This window comes from Natrix helvetica, assembly GCF_964273705.1.
Source record: "Natrix helvetica genome assembly, chromosome: 6".
NCBI lineage: Eukaryota > Metazoa > Chordata > Lepidosauria > Squamata > Natricidae > Natrix > Natrix helvetica.
Window position 1 is genome coordinate 44,251,694 of NC_138553.1, and position 19,834 is coordinate 44,271,527.

Sequence of the window (19,834 nt, forward strand, 5' to 3'; positions counted from 1 at the left end):
GACTTTTTTTTTTTGGCGGTGCCACTGCACTATTGTTGTAAATCAACCTCTCCTGAAACACTTAAGTTCATCTAAAAACAAAATAACCGATGACTTAGGGGAAAAAATGCAAAACCGCCCGACAGACTAAGCTCTTTACAGCTGAGCGAGGCGAGGAAGGCCTTCCGCTCAGGAGGGCGGTGCCTCCCAGCTGTTACCTCAGCTTAGGATGCCCAATCACATGACTTTCGAGAAGGGCGTGGTTGGGTACGAAAGCCCACCCTTTCCCAGCACTGAACTCGCGGTGTCCGCGAGCGGGAGGCGAGGGAGAGTTGTGGCGGCCGTTGATGAGAGAATCAAGCGGCGACGTCCTGAGCAGTAACGGCAGCGAGCGAGAGAGAAGGCGAGAAGAACTGCGTGCGCGCCAGGCAGACGAGGGGACGCGTGCGTGGTTTCCCACCCGCAAGGGACAAAGAACAAGCATCCCAGAGACGCGCGAACGGGATCCTCCCGACTTACAAAAGCTTGCCCTATTATCAAGCATCTGGGCGCTGTGGCCCTGCCCCTTTCCGGAGCCGGAGGGTCCGGAACCGGTGGATCACTCCTCCCTCTTGCCTCTGGACCCCTAGAAAGAGAGGTAAGGGGGCGGGACTGAGGGAAGCGTAGCACCAATCTCGTGTCGCTACTCAGAAGGAGAACTGCACTGCCCCACCGAACTGCGTCGCAGCCCGGTCTTGTGGGGAGGCGGCGTGGGCGTGGGCGGCGAGGTAGAATCGTCCCTTAGCGGAGCTTTTGCGGTAGTCTTCCTGGCGCGTGTGCCGTGTTGCATGACCTTGGGCACGTCTCTTGGTTCTGGCGGCTCTGATCGCTATCAAAGCGAAGAATATTTGTGATGGTGACGATGATTCAAGTTGTGACGGCTTGGGATGTGAACGAGAGTTTTCATGTCACAGCTCTCCTTCCCCTTCGTTTAGATTGGTTTCTTTTGAATAATGTTTGGTTGTGACAACAAAGGTGTCCCCATTTTCGCCCCGGTGTTTTGATACCTATAGAAAGGGTAGGGTTTGGTAAAGGTAAAGGTTCCCCTCGCACATATGTGCTAATCGTTCCCGACTATTAAACTAGTGTTTAATTAGTTATTAAAGATGTGAGATCAGCTTTCTGCCTTTTAAAGCCATAATGGGCATTTCAATTTAACCAAACTGTATAATTCAGAAATGGCTGTACATTAATTTGCTGCAAGAGCCTTGAGTAAGTGAACTAGGCAGGCAGGTATATTGTGCAATTAATTGCACAAAAGCAGCACACCATGTTGCTATTGTTGCCAATACCAGATATAAATGTCAGTCATATAATTTGACTTACAGTACTTCTACTTTTTTATTAATCAGTGCCCAGTCCTGCCTCACTACAAATAGCTTATTCTTCCAAGATACATTGCAATATTTGTAAATCATTATGAATACATGTAACTGTTGATTGCATAGTAATGTACACAGAAGCAAATGCTTTTGTTTTTGTGCTGCTTGTTTCCATTTTTGCCATAATTTAAAGCACATTTTTATAGCATTTATAAGCACAGGAAAATTTGAAGGTATAATGTAAACTAAATAAAGGATCTGAAACTCAAATTGCTCATTAGCTTAAAGGCAACAATGAAGCCTTTTAATGATAAGAATGTCTCCTGAATCAAAGATGAAGTGTATCACACTATACTATTAAATAAAGATAAATTCATTAAATAGGCTTTTAAAAGAACACTGATTGTTAAACAGATCTACATTTTCGTTGTTTCACTTTGACCACTTGTCTAGCTGTGTTTTTTTCGTTAGCCACAAGACCAATGTTCAGTATGATTGTGGTTGGAAAACATTAAAAACTTGAATGTAATCATGTAAAGTGGCAGCATTTATCCCCTGAAGAGAAACAGCACGGCCTGAATATTATATCTAGTTCCATCAAAAAATAAAAATGATATTCAGAATTTACAAAGAAAAAAAGATTTTGTGTTTATTCTTACTTGTCACCTTCTAATAAGAGGAGGGAAATCCAGCTCACTTTTTGATTGCTTTAAATAAAATTCAGACTAAAAGAATACTAATAAAATATAGTGCACAGGGGGAAACAGCAATGGCTTTGGTGTTTTTCGGTAATAATTAACAAGGATGTGTGTTAGTTTGGAGGGGAGGCTATCAAGTTTAAAATTAGAATCCTAGTCCTCTGAGAGGTCTGTCATCTCTGGGAAGTGACCATTCTAGAATAGAAACTGGGACCAAACCCTTTGGAATTTATAGGGGGAAGTGGTAATTTAGTATCAGAAAAGAGAGAGGGCAGTGTTGTGCTTAGGGACTCTATCTGAGCATAGTTCCCGAGTGTTAAGTGAGCCTTGAAGTGATAATTTTGCAGTTCCTAACAGCATTTTGGGGCTTGCAGAAGCTGTACCAGGAGTGCATCTTTGTTCCTGCTATTTGGGCGAGGGTGGCATTCTGCCCTCCTTCATGCAAGGAATCATACATCCCCTCACAGTCAAGTTCTTGAAGACTTGGTCAAGATGCTGCCTCCTATCTCTTTTTCTGAAGCAGCAATCTGCTCACATCCTGTCTACTAGTTTGGAATACAAGGAAACCCTGAATCTTGCATGTCCCCTGTTTTTCTCCTCTGGCTAGAGTGGGTTGAAGGAGGCCACCAAGAGGCCCATATTTAGCCATTAGGCTAAGTGTCGTTATTGTATTATCTGCAAATGTAACATGAAATAGCTTTATTACGGATCTAGATATTGGACTAGAAGAGCAATATACACTTGTACTTAATTGTTCTTTGCCATGACGATTGAACATTATGTGTGTGGGTTATTACAAATGGTACAATTTCTAACTTAGTCAGATTCCGCCTCCCCTAGAGAAAATTGTAATACAGTAATATTAAAGACTTATTGTAAGTCTTGAGTTCTGCATGTAATGATAGTCAGATTTAAAAATGTAAAGAGAAGTGTAATAGATGAAAGAAGAAAATGAAATTGAGTCTTACAAGAATGAGAAAAAGTAAAAATAGAAGTGACAGTCTTTAGAGCTTGCCGTGTTAGCAAGACACAAGCACTGGATTTCCCCCATTTATTATTAATTCTCTTTCACTTACCCTGAGAATAAGTGCAATCTCTGGTGATTTTTTTAAATGAAAGACATTCTTAACTTAGATCAGAAACTGTAGTTAAATGGATTATAAACAAGATCATGCTGAAGTGATTAAGAAATCTCATATTTGGAAGTGCTTTATTTTTATATATTTCAAATGTTAGATATTTCAATTTTTGCTTCACAATTTGATTTAACTGAAGTGGAATAATTGCATAACAATATAAATACATTCAGCAAAGGATATTACTCCCATTGTATTATGTTTTGTAATTTCAAAGACCATATAGTTGTTTCAGAATCTAACAGATGTTTAGCATCTTCCACATGTATGGCTTTAAACTGCATGGTTCTATGCAGTATATGAAAAGTGTTCTTAGAAACATTGTTTTGTGTTTACTATCCAATTATTAAAAATGTACAAAAGGGTCCATACAACTAAAATCATTTCTGGAAGTTTTACATATATTTTAATGGAATGTAAATTATCTGTTTTATTTATAGAATAATTCTAGAAATGCCATGTCTTCTGTACAATAGTTAGATAAAATTACTTTTTTTTCTTATTGAATACATATGCTTTGTTACGTTAATAATCTTGCCTAGTGGAAAATAGGTGTGTGTGTGTGTATGTGTGTGTGTGCGTGTGTGTATTTTTCTGTTTAAGGATTTGCACTGAGAATTATAGGATTTCTCATAACAGCATGCTGAACATTGGTTATTCTTTGGTTTTCTAGAGTGTCCTTACAATGTTAAATCAGACTATTGTTATTTTTATTTTATTTTTCTGATTAAATAGAACTTCAAAAATGAAAGAGAAAAAGAGAAAATTCCAGAGAAAATTAGTTACACTATTAAAACGAATTGCATTTTTTTTTCTGTCGATTGACAATATTTTCTTTGTTTCTTCTGTGGTATTAATGATTGCACAAGACATATTTGTATTTAATTCCCTTAATGCTTTTAGCATAGTACCCTTATTGTAGTTGTTCTACAATTGAACAGTTGTAAGAGGGAGGCACATACTATGATTTATTTACTAGAATATGAAGTTGCACAGTACTTCTCAATATTTGCTAATGAAAAATTATGAAAGGAGGAGTTTACCAGAGAACTTCCAAAGTACAGTGAGCAAACTAATTAATTCCCCTGTATGTTTCATACTCTTGTTAGCTTTCCATTTGTACGAGTAGTTCTCAACTTTGGGGACAATTGGGACCAGAATTTCTGTTGCTAAGCAAGTCAGTTGTTAAGTGAGTCATGCCTAATTTTACAACTTTTTTGCTATGATTATTAAGCAAATCACTGCAGTTAAATGAATCATGGTCATTAAGTGAATCTAGCTTTTTCCACTGGCTTTGCTTTTTGGAAGTCAGATGGAAAATACATGCTGGTTGTCAGATGCCCAAATTTTGATAATATGCCTGTGGAGATGCTGTTATGGTCATAGGTTGTAAGTCACTTTTTTCAGTGCTATTCTAACTTTGAATGATCACTAAATAAGTGATTATAAATTGAGGATTACCTGTATAAGAAAACAATGATAATAGCTTTCTGTTTTCTGGCAAAGATGTAGTTTTCAAGTACTATGAGAATGTTGAAAAACATTAAGGCCACATGTATAAAATATATATAAAAAAATATTGAGCTAGGAATATGGTTATTCTTCAACATATCACCATCATTCCCATACAAAATCTCTATAAAATAGTCCATCTGCCATTCTCTCATTTCAGTTTCATCCAAAATCCTGTCATTTTCTTTGCTCCTTGTATAGCCCTTTTAACCTCCTTTCAAACAACTTTGATTCTGGTTTTTCTCTATATACAAATTTTTAATACTGATCTTTTGCGGAAATAATACTTTTTTTTTCACCCACATCATCTTTTCACTTCATAGAGCCATCAAACACTTTTTTAAAAATATGACTCCACACTTTTGTGTGGTACTTTGCAATATTTTCACTTTATTCCAAGAAGTTTCCATATCTTTCTTTAAATCAACTTTCTCATTTCTTCTAGGGAAACAAATTAATGTTTTTCATTCTGGACTCATACTTTCTTTTCTGACATTCATTCTTTCAGAAATATTTTTTAATGTTTATTCTTTCCTACATACTCTATCATTACCAAATAATGGTCTGCCCATATTCCGAACTTCGTACTCCCCTCATATCCTTCATTAATTATCTAGCTTTCATAAAACAGTCAAATCAGTTATGCTGTTACATTCATTTCTTTGCAATGTATATGTGTAGATTTATATTTAAATTAGATATTCAAAGAAACCTTTTACTAAACAGATCTGAATCTATTAATATTCTTATTTATTCTTAGATTCGTGAATCACTCAATCATTGTCGAGTCTTCCAGCAGCAGCCGCTCTAGGAGTGCGCTCTATGGTTGTGGGTTGGCTGCTGGAAGACTCTCTGTCCGGAAGACTCTCTGTCCGGCACCCAGCCCACAACCATAGAGCGGCCGCTGCTGGAAGACTCAGCAGCCGAGTTTTGGAGTTTGGAAGCTGGAGAAGTTATGCTCGGAGCGTGGCAGGGGTGGAACAGGCACTTGCGCAACCCCCCTCTCCAGCCAGGCACAGCTCCGTGCACTGACCTAGGGGGTATCCTGAATGTGCCAAGCCGCGGGAACTGGGGAGCGGGCAGAGCGCCACGTGCCTTGGCGTCTTAGGGATACCCCCTAGGTCAGTGAATGGTGCTCTTCCCGGCTGGAGAGGGGGGTTGCCGGGCAGTTGCTTGTGAGCGTGGTCACCTCATGGCTACTTCACCCCTGAGGCTGTGCCCGGCTCTTTAGGAGCCAGTTCGCAAGAGAGCAGCTGCCCAGCAACCCAAAACAATAAGCCCTCCCCCTATAATAAGCCCAAGGCCATATTTCGTGGGGCAAAAGAAAATAAGCCCCTGTCTTATTTTTGGGGAAACACGGTAAAATTATAAAGTTATTAATATCACATATGCACAGAATCAGAAACAGAGATCCAGAGTACCTTGAATATGTTGCTACAATGTTATCACTTAAGTTAGGGTTACCTAACTACCTAGCTGGTGGGTAGTTGGCAACACTAAATTGGCTTGCATGATAATTTTTAAATTAGAAAACAGAATGAGCATGTTTTCAGTAAAACAGGGCTTTGGAGACCTTATGCAACATTAACCAGAATTTAAGAAAAGTGATTGTCACTATGTCCTGTGATTTTGTTATACCTGATAATTTAGTTCATTTTTTAAATTAAAAACACAGGAAAGGCTTGTTCTAAGAGAATCTCAAGATTTCTAAGAAAGAGGAATCTATATATTCAGAAAACTTGTAATGTACATTACTAATCTTAAAATTAAGTTTATTTGTTCCAAGCATAGAGTATGTGTCATACATCAGATTTTAGAGAATTGTTTGTGTTTAATGTAAGCAATATGGTAACCTGTTGTAATGAGATTGCATAAACTATAGCTGTTTACTAGGGGAGTTGATGTATTTTGCTATGCTGCTGACAGTTATAAAAAATGGACTTGAAACTGTTGTTTTCTGATTAGGTATTGTTAGCCAATAAATGATTTGGTTAGCAACTAGTTTGTAGTAATTATAGATATTTTCTGACCTCTCAGTTTCTTGATACTAGTAATGTGTCGTATTATAAAAGGACAGTTTTTCCCTTGTAAAACATCTATCAATCCATATGAATTCTCAAGATACTACTCTTAACATGATGTAGTGACTACTAATATAATTTATTAAGAGATACTTCTTTTAACTTGTGATGTGATGATCACTAATAGAATATTCAACTTGTCTCTGAATATTGATTGGGTAGTCAAGCTTCTAGAATTACTATTTGAATTGGGAATTCTGCATATGCAGATAGATTTTAATAGATTTTGTAATTTATTTATCATATGTATTTGCATATTTCTCATATTAATTTTATCAATTGTATTTGGCCTTTTAAGACTTTATTCTTTTTTAGATTACAATGCTTAGTATCATAAGATAGCAGTCTATAAAATTTTTGATTTCTGATTCTTTTTTCTTCCTGCTTTAAACAGATTTTTGCAAATTTTGCAAAGTTGTATCTAAGATACAATTTAGTAAATTTTCCCTTAAGAAAAACTTTTCCTTTCCTAAGTTCACATTTCCCATAGTCCATTTCTTTAGAAGATAAACAAAATCGGGAGGACTTGATGTAAATTAAAGAAAAAACCAAATTTTCTTGCTAATTTCAAGAGGACTGACAAATCTCTATTTTTCCCAGAAAAATTATTCTACAACAGTTTTATTTTGTGTTATAAATGAATTCCCACTATACCATTTTTAACAATTTAACAAGTTATTTAGAACAAAAAGTGTTAATGATTCTAATATTTGCTTTAAGCTTGTTCATAGTAATTTCCCAGTTCATTTTTTCAATCAGAGAATTGATTTATATTTCCTGTACTATTATAAAAAATCATAACTTTTTCTTAAATAGGAATGATAACTAGAGTTGCTTTTAAAAAATATCAGTGATTTCTATGGAAAATGATAAGTGGTCTTCATGATAAAGAAAAGAGCTTACATAAGCAAGGTAGGCTCCATAATGAAGACAATTATTATTCAATTCACATGGAGCAGAGCTGCCCATACACCAAGGGTGTCAAACTCAATTTCATTGAGGGCCACATCAGGGTTGGGTTTGATCTTGGTGGGGGCGGAGTGAGTATGGATGGTGGGCATAGGGGCATGGACAGCTTGACGTCACTCATGTTGGGGCGCCTGTGGTGGCCCAAGTGCTCTACAAGAGAAAATGGACTCCTAAGCTCCATTTAGAGCTGCAACTGTCTCCTGCAACCCTCTGCCAGCGAAAATGGAGCTCAGGACGACCCGCATGTGACCCTCCTGAGCTCCGTTTTCACTGGCAGAGGCACTGCGAGCCAATCCTTTGCTGTTTCCAGGCGGCCCCATGGGCCAAATCTAAGCACCCCGCAGGCCGGATCCAGCCCCTGGGCTTGAGTTTGATACCCCTGCCATATACAATGTTGCAGTGACGTGCAGTCAGGTGAGGCAAGTGAGGCATAGCCTCACCACTCTCATCATGAAAAAAAAAAGTAAAAGGAAAAAGCTGAGCTAGTTGCTGCCTCACCGTGGATGACTCTGCTTAACCTCACTGGTGCTCTCCCTCCCCAAGTGTAGTGACTTCCTCCCCAGGCCCCCATTCATTTCTCTCTCACACACACACAGCTGGAGAAAACTATATAAAAATCTAGCCCAGCTTCACTGATTACAAGTTTGAAAAGGCTACGTGGCTCCACCTGCAATCAAACTACACTTGGGGAGGGAGAGCACAAGCGAGCACTGAGGAGACCACAGGAGGAGGCAGGAAGCCAGGCAAAGAGCCATGCTGTAGTACACACACTTCCCCCCAGCCTCTTTCTTTTGGAAGGCTCAGCTCGGCTCCCCTCCGGCTTCTCTGCCTCTCCTCTCACCCCAGCCTGCCAGCAGGAGGTGGTGGGTGGGCTTTATTGTGTTCCAGGCATTTCCCACCCAGACAGCAGGCTGCATTTGCAATGGTGGAGGTGTTTGGGAAAGGCAGCAGGGGAATGGGGGGGGGGGGATGGCAGAGGAGCTGCTTTCAAGCCACTGGAAAAGATATCCAATCCAACTTTTGTGTGTGGGGGGGTTTGTTTGAGAGTGAGTGAGAGAGGGAAGGGGTAGGAGAGATAGTCCAATCCAACTTGTGTGTGTGTGTGTGTGTGTGTGTGTGTGTTTGAGAGAGGGGGAGGAAGGGAGAGAGGGAGGAAGGAGGGGAAGGAGAAGAAAAAGAAAAAGAAAGAAGGAGCAAAGGAGAAAAACAAATGCTGTTGCTTTAAATTGGAACTGAGCATGCCTGGCTGTGGAATTCTGGGAGTTGAAGTCCACAAGTCTAAAAATATTTGAAACCCAGCACTGTGTCAGTGCCTCACCAGTCATAAACCTCACCGCACGTCACTGCAATGTTGCATGGAACATTTGGAATGCCTACTTTCATAAATAGGATTATTTGTTTTAGATATGTCACAGAGGTAATATAAATCCTTGCTCCCACACAAAGTGATTTTTTTTCAGGAAACTATATACATGATTTTTCCCATTTAATCAATGAATACAGTATTAGCAATTTTTTACCTAAACAAATCACTAAATGTTTAAAGCTGTGGTTTATTCATCAATCATTAAACTGATAAATTATTAGTTTAATGACTGATAATTTGTTAATTTGTGTTTTTCCTCCAAAATGGGATACAGTGTGCATTTTGAATTATCTGCCCCTTTATAGTATAATTTAGTTTTGTTAAGAAGTAGGAAATATAAGCACGAAGTAGGAAATATAAGCACTATATCAACTATGCGATAGTTGATATAGTGGAGAACTTACAGAAATGACTTGAACAGAAGATAGCACCTAGTGCTGTGATTTTATATCAGCAAATTTATATGGCCAGATATTCAAAAGACAAGAGAAAATATTTTCTCTTCATTTTACTGCTGTATTGGATTAAAAGGCTGACATCTCAATTGTAATTGCAGTAGTTACTTTTAGTTGGGAAGGGAACCACCTATGAAAAAGATGCATAGTTGCATCTTTATTGATCTGCTCCTAAGAAATGTATTACTGTAGTCTGTTTTTAATCTACTCAGATGGTCATAAGCAAGTTTTTGTTCATTTGCCATGCAGTGATTTCCTGCTGTGATCTGTCTTTTCACCATGATTGCCATGATGAAACAGATTATGTAAGATAATGTCTTTGGATATTGTTGTAGAAAGTTTGGAATAAAATGTACTGTAGTACTAAATATTATCAACATATGATTCATGCAAAATATGTTGATAGTGTAGTATATTAAATGCTCTTTGGTATTACCATTGTTTGATACAGAGAATGTCATACGTTTCAGTTTCCTATGGCTGCAGATAGCAGTCAACATTTGAAGTCAGTAAACAGGATGCTCAAAATTGAAATAGCAAGTTAACAAAGGAAGTGTTACTGAACCACTTTTTGCTCAAGTTTGTTGTTGCATTATGTGCTATGGAGGCATTTATTTTATTCCGTTATACCACAGAAATAATTCCTAGTATTAATATAACAAGAGTTGGGAAGAACATGGTAGAAATAAATATTCTTATTACAGAAAAACAAACTTGCTTCATTTATTCCTTTTCCTTTTTATAATTAATTATCTGGGTAGCTATAAATCATGTTTTACTAAGTTTAATTGTAATGTTGCGTGAAAAGAATCCCAATATTTTTCTGAGTATAAGACGCACCTTTTTCCCACAAAAAAGAGGCTGAAAATCTGGGTGCGTCATACACTGAATACAGTATTTTTTGCCTCCTGAAACCCCGCCCTCTTCACCAAAATGGCAGTGCAGAGCCTTTAGGAGGCTTATAGAGTGCTCCTGGGCGGGGGGGGGGGCAGAAATGAGCGAAAAACAGGCCATTTTTTGCAAAAATTTCTCAGCCTACAGGAGCACATTCAGGGTTTTTTTTTTCAAAAATTGCCCCCTTTTCACAAAAAACGGGCCACTTTTTGCTCGTTTTTGCCCCCCCCGCCCCTCCAGGAGCACTCTACAAGCCTCCTAAAGGCTATCCATGCCCTTTTTTAAAAAAAGAAAACAGGCCCATTTTCGTGAAAAACTACCTGTTTTTGGAAGGTCTACAGAGTGCAAAACCTTTTTTAAAAGAATTGCCTCTTCAAAATCTTGGTGTGTCTTATACTCTGGTGTGTCTTATACGCCGAAAAAATACGGTATATGCAAGGTAGATGGATTACTGCAGGAGATTTTCTGGTTTCTTTGTGTCCTTACTTCCCTTCTGATAATTGTTGCATTTACTGTTAATATTCCAGAACAATATTTTTCATCCTCAACAACTTTAAGATGTATGAACCTCAACTCCCAGAATTTTCCAACCAACATGAAATCCACACATTTTAAATTGCTGAAGATGAAGGCATTGTTCTAGATTTAGAACAAGGTTTTTTTTTAAAAAAATTAAATGTTATAACATATAAAAATTCCGTTTTCAGTTAAACAGTGTGTTAAACAATGTGTTTTCTGCATACAAATAGTTTTAGGAAATAATAATCAAAGTGTTTACAACAGTGTTCATTACATTGGTATTAGTTCTATAATAATAATAACTACTACCACCACTACCACCAGAGGGCATTTGGGCTGCTTTTCTCCCCCCCCACACACACACTTGACCCTACCTTCCTGTCACCAAAGGGCAGCTGAACTGCCATGGCTGGGCTTGGATGGCTATGTCCCTTTGGTTATGGCATTACCGTCTTTGGATCGGTAGTAGCTTAGCCACCACCGATCACCAATGAGAAGAAAACAACAAAATTCTACACCGGATCAGTAGTTGCCTGGTCAATAAGGGCTGCATCACATGATATGACTCCTGGTCATCTGTTGAAAATTGGACTATAGGACTCACTTGTTACTACTGAGGAACCAGGGCATGCAATTGCAAAGTGACTGAAACAAAAGCGCAAAACCTGAACAACTGAACAAAATTGCAAAATCATCAAATGTTACTACCAGGCAGAACCAACAACCAGGCAGAACCAACAACCAGGCAGAACCAACAGCCAGAATGATGCAACTGTGGAAGGAAAAACACCTGAAAAATGACATAACTGAACAACGATTAATGGATCAAAGATGTTTCATCACCCATAATAAAGTTTTTACAGATGTGGAAATGCAACATTTAGAAACATTGGCTAAAAAGAAAACAACAAGGAATGATGAACAAGCTCAAGAAATTGTTCCAACACCTGAACTGGCCAACCAGCAGAAGAAACCAACAAACAGGATGAAGTTCCTCCTGTGCAGCAACTCAAAAGTGTAGAGCTAAATGATCTAGTGAAAATACTGAAAGAAAAAATTGAAAACCACTTCAAAGAAAACACAGAAAGACTGCTGGCCATTCATGAAGTGCATAGGAAATGAGTGAAAGATCTACCGTATTTTCCGGAAGACACACCTTTTTCCCCCAAAAAAGAGGGTGAAAATTTGGGTGTGTCTTATACACTGAATGTATCCACCCTCACCAGAGGCCAAAAACATGAGGCATGGAGGCAGAGATGGTCTGTGGCAATCCCTGCAGCCTGGATCAGCTGATAGGGGGTATTCCGGCAGTCTGATCCACCCACCAATCAGCTGTGCTGAATCAGGCTGCAATAAGTGCTAATGCTGACCTTGCTGGTCAGAGTTTGCAGCAGCAATCACATTCAGAAAGCATGCACAAGCAACTGATTCAGCAGGATTCAAAATAATAATAATTTACAATAGGATACCAAAAACAGGTTTTCCAAGGTAGCAGTAAATACAAGCAAAGCGCAAGCAGTTTCACTTTCAGCTCTCAGCTAAACCAGGCTCCTTCCTGTCTCCTTGTTGCTCACACAGCAAATACTGTTTCAGAGTCCAAATAGGCCTCATTGGCTGATTTAGTTGCTATGCCTATTAATTGGCTGGCCTTGTTACCATGTATTCCAAGTCATGAACTCTCACACACTGACAGGAAGCTAGCCAGCTGAATACCATGGATGCTGGTAGGCAGAGGCATAATTTTTTTTCTTTTCATTTTCCTCCCCAAAAACTAAGGTGCATCTTATACTCCGAAAAATATGGTAACTGCCATGAACAACATTTCAACTTCCATCCCATCCAGCACTCTATGTGAAACAAATCAACTAATGTACAGCACAGCCACCATTATAACTGTAGAATTCGGTTATAAAATGCCAAAAAAGAAACCCACTGAAACACCAAAGTGGAAAATTGGATTTGAAAATAAAATAAGAAAACTACGAGGAGATGTCAGCAATTTGAAATACTTGCAAGAAGGAAAACTAAAGAATGAAAAGCTGAAAAATAGTTTATGCAAAAAATATAACCTGGAGAGAAAAACAATAACGGAAATCATGGAAGAACTAAAACAGTGTGTAATAGTAACAGCAAAGAAAATAGAAGGATATGAAGGACAAATAAAACAATATTGTGAAAGTGTCCTCTGTGAAAAACCCAGTGGAATACAACAAAACTGCCTCCTGGATCAAAGATATTCGACAACAAACAACACAAAACAAAATGGCAAATATTGTAATAACAACTGACATGGTTGCGAAACAGCAAAGAAGGTCAAGAACTGAAATCCACCTGGCCTGGATGAACTGCATGGATACTGGCTAAAACACCTACCAGCCTCCATCATCGCATGGCCATTCAATTTGATGAAATACTTCAAAATGCAGCAAGCAAAGAATGGTTAACAGCTGGTTGAACATATTTGATAATGAAAGATCCAGAAAAGGACACAGAACCAAGCAACTATCACCCTTGTATCATTAGTCCTTTTTTTATATTTACATGTTTCTAACATCTGTTTTTATTAGCTAACCATTGATAAAATAAGTCCCATGTCAAAAAGTATTCAGTTTCTTTCTTTCTTTTCCTTAATTGTAAGTGTTAGTGTATCCATTTTGGCACATTCTGGTATTTTTAATCACATTTTCATCTGTAGGGATCTCTTTACTTTTCCATTGTTGTGCAAATACAATTCTAGCTGCAGTTAAGACATGTAAAATCAAATATATATTCCCCTTGTTATACTTATCAGGTAAAATGCCCAACAAAAATATTTTTGATTTTCAATCTATATGTTGCTTTATCAGTTTTTTCAACCATGTATGTATTTTTGTCCAATATATTTTTGCTTTTGGGCATCACCACATATGATGATATGAACCAGGTTATCTAATGACATTTCCAACATTTAGCCGACATGTCCTTAAACAAATTCCAGAACCCCTATTTAAGAGACAAAACACTTAGCAATAGAATACTAGTATGGTAATAAAATGAAACTTTTGCTTACTTTATTTATATAAATTTATATATTAAAATTATTTAAATTTTACAGAAATGGATGCCCCAATTATAGCACTAGAATTCGTTTCTCTTTTTTTCACCTGTTGCTGTACTGTCTGCAATTAGTAGCTTATAAATGATGATCCATATCTTTAAAATGTTATAATGACATAAATATGTATTAGGCCTAATCAAAAAACAAGCTAAAATATGCATATGCGGAGGATGAGGATGACAGTTTAATATTATGAAGTTGAAAATTATGCAGCAGAATCATCATTGGTGATGTCACTTAGAAAGCTTTTACTTAGAAATGCTAATAGCATGTCATGCATAAACATTACATGCATCAGAATCAGAAATAATGGATTCATATAGTTAAATTAAATTGGATTTTTCCCCACACTATAACGGCTTTGCTGAGGCCACTTAAGCACTCATCCTCTTCCTCTTTGCAAATACAGTTTTGATATACGTATGTCTATTCTGGAGGAAATCTCACTACTATAGGATTTGAAGCACATATACACTGCAGTTAGACAGTTGAATCCTACGTTTCAGTATTAATTCCTTTATAGCTAAGTGGACTTAATCCTAAGTAAATTTTTACAGGATACTGCCTTAAATAAACTGACCAATTGGCGACATACTCATAAATACCCAGAAATGGGTCTGCAACATAAAAAGAGATACATTGCTTCCAGGAATGTGTAGTTCTTGGGCTCTTAACCTTTTTAAAAATCATCCTTTCTCTTTTTACTTCTTTTAGGATAAAGTGTAATAAGATTTAAATCAGGAAAAAGGGACTCACCCTGATTGATTTTATGCTGCCAAGTAAATCAGAAACTCACTGGATTTTAAGATCTCTCTCTGAGATTAGGATTAGAGTTCCTCACCATCCAAAAGCAATAGTCCCTTTTAACTTTCTCACATGCCCTTTAAAATAGCATTTTCTACTTAATGCCTTGGAACATGTTTGTTATAGTTTAGAGGTAGGCAGGAAATTGGAGGTTGTATATGTGCGTGTGGGAAGACAGAAAAGAGAAAATTTAAGTAGTGGTGATGGAAAGGCAACCACCTGCTTCCTGCATGAATTGTTTGCAGTTTTGACAATAAACTTTGGTGATATGCAGGTAATCCATTTAATTAATCTAATTGGACCCATCAACAGAATCAGCAAGCTCTAGCAATGAAAATTTTTACAAAAGCATATTAATTGTCTTCCCAATTAGAAAATAAATGTTATTTGCATTGTCGTATCATTGCCTTTTTGAAGGAAATCTTATTATACATCTGTATCTTTTTTAGGTGGGATCTCTTACACCATTATCATTCAAAGAAGCTTCACTTTCTCTATCAAATACTTCACAGTTATTCCCTCCCTCTTTTTTTTTTGATAGACTGAAGAATGAAAGTACTTTAATGGAAAGGAAAGCTGTGCCCACAGGATGGAAATTGCTTCATTTGAGGGGGACTCTGATAGAGCTTCGGTGAGTAATTTTATACAAAGTAGTTAGCAAATAATACATCCATACAGAAGGAATTTCCTAAAATATATCATGTGTACAAAACTATATTCCTTTCCATAATTAATTTTAACCAAGGTCTACTTTTAGATAAGCATTCTATGTTGCTGTCCAAAATAGTTCCACAGCTGTCTTAAGATTCTTCCATTCAAAGCAAATTCATGTATCTCATAAAATTGTTGATTTTATACAACAAGTAAAGGGGAGAAGTATTTAACTGGATCTTCTCAAATGGTACTGGATTTATTTTTGGCAATGAACTCAACTTGATTCCAAAAATTCCTTTTGGAGAACTTCTAGCAAAGCCTGAACTATTGGTTGTAAAAGAATTCCCTGTGAATTCCAAATATAATTATTGCAACACTATTTCGCAAATCAATCTGGAGCCTATAAGTATGTTCACTGAGTAAACCAACTGAAGTTGAACCCATTCTAAATGGTCTTTCCATTTGTCCATTATGATTCTCAGGTGGATCCATTGTTATGTCTCTTAGAGGAGGCACTACAACTAAGAGAGGAAGTCTGAAAATAAGAGATTGTCCTGTATTCATAATTACTGTTGGCTGAGTATAGGCCATGAACAGGAAATCTTTTGCTCAGCTTCAGTTAATGTGCCTTGTGCTAATGTGCCAATAGTAGCCTTACATACAGCAGAATAAACTTGCAAGAGTGTGTTGTGCTTTTATCATCTTGTAGGTGATGTACTTGCATCACTACTGCAGTGTCTACTACATAAAGCTGCTTTTAAAGACCCCTGGAAGACTACATTTTGTGCAAAATGTGGCAGCACTCATATTGGCAGGTAGTGACCATCAGGGACATAGAACACTTTTAATGCTGAATTGCATTTATAAAATTCTTTTATAAAGAATTTTACATTCATCTTTGTTAAATTACATTTACTAATTTTTAAAGATCATTTTTCTAACCAATTAAGATCATCTTGAATTTTATTCCTATGTTCTCTAAGTCAGTGGTCCCCAACCTTTGTGGTTTGGTGGCCTAGCTTGGGGAACAGAGGGGAACTGGGCTGTGTGAGCAGCGGGCTGATGTGCGTGTGTGCATGCGCGCAGCTTGTCTTGTGCAAGTTTAGATGTGTAAGCTTGAGCACATGCACCAGCCCCATCGCTCATGTGGCCCAGTTCCGAATAGCCAGTGATCCTCAATCTTTGCAGTTTGGTGCCTGGACTGGGGGGGGGGGGGGGGAGGAAGCGGGCTGCTCAGCTAGTTTGTGTTTTACAGATTTGTTAAGCATTTTCTCCATCTTTTCATCCATTAGTAAGCTATGTTTAGGAATGCAAGAGTCCATAGTGCCCCATTTTGCACTCCACTTAACATCTTACTATAATAGATGGGAAATTGTTGATGAGAATAGCAAATATTAAGTTGAAAGCTTTAATATTTCCTTTAAATCATACCTATTTACCATGATAAGAGACAATTTCAATGAGACAATTTCACTAAAGATCCAAACAGATTTTAATGATAGATAGATAAGACCTCTATGGCTGATCCTGAAGTCAGATATTCATTCAGGAAAATGGGATCCTTCAAATACTCTATAGAACAGTAGTTTGCATTTTTAAGATGGATATCCTGTTTTTTAAACTTTGCTCAGAAGATATACTAGTATCCATTGTACCTGGTATCAGATCACTGTTATATGCTCTAATTACCTATCTCCCTTAAGCTTAGCATTTCCTGATCTGTTTTCCAGTACTGTGTTGTGTAGAATGTGTTTTCAGTAGTTTAGACTAAAATTAAATCTGCGTGTGAACTATAGTGATAAATTATAGCTTTTGTCAGTGAGGATAAAAGTCTCTAAAAAATAGTATCACTTGAAATTTGACTCAAGAAATTTCAAACTATGTACTTGGAATTCAAACTTGCAAAATTCTTTTTTAAAAATCTTAAATTATTTAGAATTTGAGTATATTTTAATTGGAATCCCCTTGAATAAATCAAACAATCTTTTTACAGCTTCAATATTTATAAATAATGTTTCTTTCTTAATACCATATACTATTAAATATGAAGGCAATCCACAATGGCTTTCCTTCAATACTCATAGTTTTTATGGGAGATTTATAAGGTGGCTAGGAATGGAAATTGTTGGGAAAAGTTTAGTGAAAAGATTTTTTTTTACTTTTCCTTAAATGATGACAGTCATATCTCAAATGTAGAAAAGGTTTAAAGATGTATCGTGTGTTATCATGTCTGAAAAGTTATTCAAGACACCAACATGGGAAGTAAAGATTTTCTTATAGAAATGAGTCTTTTACTAATAAAATAGAGCATTTCTTATGTGGAACCTCATATAATCAGTGGAGTTAATAAAATTAGCTGTAACTAAAAGACCTATTAGGCTAAAATAAATATTTGAAGGCAGTTTTATAGATTATTTATTATTTACGTATGTATACTGACTATACAGATGTGAAAAAATGGCTTCTCTGTTGGCTTTCTTTTCGTAAAATAAATGATGACATGGTGTAATGTATCATATGTTGTTTGCTTGAAGTTGTATTTACCTTTTTTTAAGAACTGCTAAGGACCAGATTATTTTTACTATGTCTTCATAAACAAACCATAGAATTCAAAGAGGGTATTCTTTCTTTTTCACATGACTGTATATAAGGAAGCTGGAAGAAAGTGAGCATTGTTTTAAAACTGGAGAAAGGAACTTCAGCAAACTGCTGTACTCTAATAGCTGAAAATGCAAAGGCTCTGCAAGTAACAAAAATCATTGAACAGAATAAAAAACACAAGGCTTACATATTCAGAACTTGAACATTCTGTATAGAAAATTCAGGTTATGTAGTAACTCTACATTATTCTTGTTATCAACATCATTGAAACATAAGCTGTTAAAAAAATTAATTCAGTACAGTGTTTCCTATTTCTACTCCTTGTCCCTCTTGCTGCCCTCACCCCCCACCTCGCCAGCTGATTTTCTCCCCTTGTGAGAAAAACGCAAAAGAATCTTTTTTGCTGTTAAGTGAACATGGCAATTGTTAAGTGACTGGTCATTAAGCGAGGACTACCTGTATTCTAACTTTAGTTCACCACCTTAGCCTATTGGTTCACTGTATTCCATAACTATGTTTTTGCCTCTTGGCTTTACTTCATCTATCCATCCAGCTATCCATCTCTATTATAAATTCTATGTCCTCCTTATTCTATTTCAATCTCCTATTTTCATTTAAAATTGAATATATAAGCAATAGAATCTTAGTTCTACTGACAATATTCTCTAAGGCACCTGAAGGATAGGATAGTTTGGAGTGGAAATTGAGTCATGTGGTACATACATCTTCATACTGCTCAGCATTAACTGTAAGGTAAGCTGCCTCATTTTATCCAGTTTCCAGGTAGCCCTGTTTGCAAGGAGGATTATTTTCTTTTGATTTATAAAGCATGTTACCAAATCCTATTTCCTCTTTATAGAGTGCTTAAAATAAGTTATTTGAAATTTAGCAAGGTTGGTTATCTTTTCCTTCAGTTATCAGTTTCTCTTTCTTTACCCTTTGACTTCCCACTCAACATATAGTGTATATTGGAAATTCACAAAGAAATTCCTTTTCGGGTTTTGGGGGTTTGTATTTTGCGGTTGGTGTTAACTGAAAAGTGTCTATTTTTCCAGTGGGGGAGAGGGAGTGGTCACATGTGGGTATTCTCAAAGCCTGATTGGTCCAAAGACTGAGAGTAAACTTCTTAAATACTCCTTCCTTCCATTCCTTCCCAGTTTCCTCTCAGTCTCTTGGTCCAATCACTTGAGAATTTGTGTGTGTGTGTTTTAGGGGTTCAAAATCCTATATTTATATATATTGCTTTGTACAGTTCTTTTAATTCCATTTTTAACCTCCTCCATTCCAACTGTACATATTCAATTTTTATTGTATTTTGATATATTTGGCATGGACTGTACACCGCCCCGAGTCCCTTTTTGGGAGAGTGGGCGGTCTAGAAGCATGAATAATAATAATAATAATAATAATAATAATAATAATAATAATAATAATAATAATAATAATAATAATAATAATAATAATAATTGAGTGTAGGTAAGAAATAATTGGAAATAACTTGTTCTTTTTATTCAATCTGGTTTCGGATTTGGCTAATTGAACAATTTAAAATATACTAAATTCTAAATTTGCAGCTGCGGCCCAGGGGACAGTTCTTCTGCCTCGGGGCAGGTGGAGAGGGCCCTGTGGGGCATCAATCCTTCCCCCCGTGGGCGCGGAGCCTTAGCCCGATCGCAGGGGTGCCAGCTCCTAGGCAGCTGCAGGCTCG

General features: G+C 37.1%; 1 protein-coding gene across 2 annotated transcripts in view; it reads left to right on the forward strand.

The window, feature by feature from the left end:
- The first annotated feature begins 248 nt into the window (after positions 1-248).
- The window catches only part of OSBPL8 (oxysterol binding protein like 8), an 87,351-nt gene continuing 67,765 nt past the window's right edge, over positions 249-19,834 (forward strand). For both annotated transcript variants that reach the window (XM_081957185.1, XM_081957186.1), the window contains exons 1-2: positions 249-616; positions 15,413-15,502. In XM_081957185.1, the coding sequence (XP_081813311.1) occupies positions 15,461-15,502 (42 nt within the window). In that variant the 5' untranslated portion in view covers positions 249-616; positions 15,413-15,460. The remainder of the gene's footprint in view (positions 617-15,412; positions 15,503-19,834) is intronic.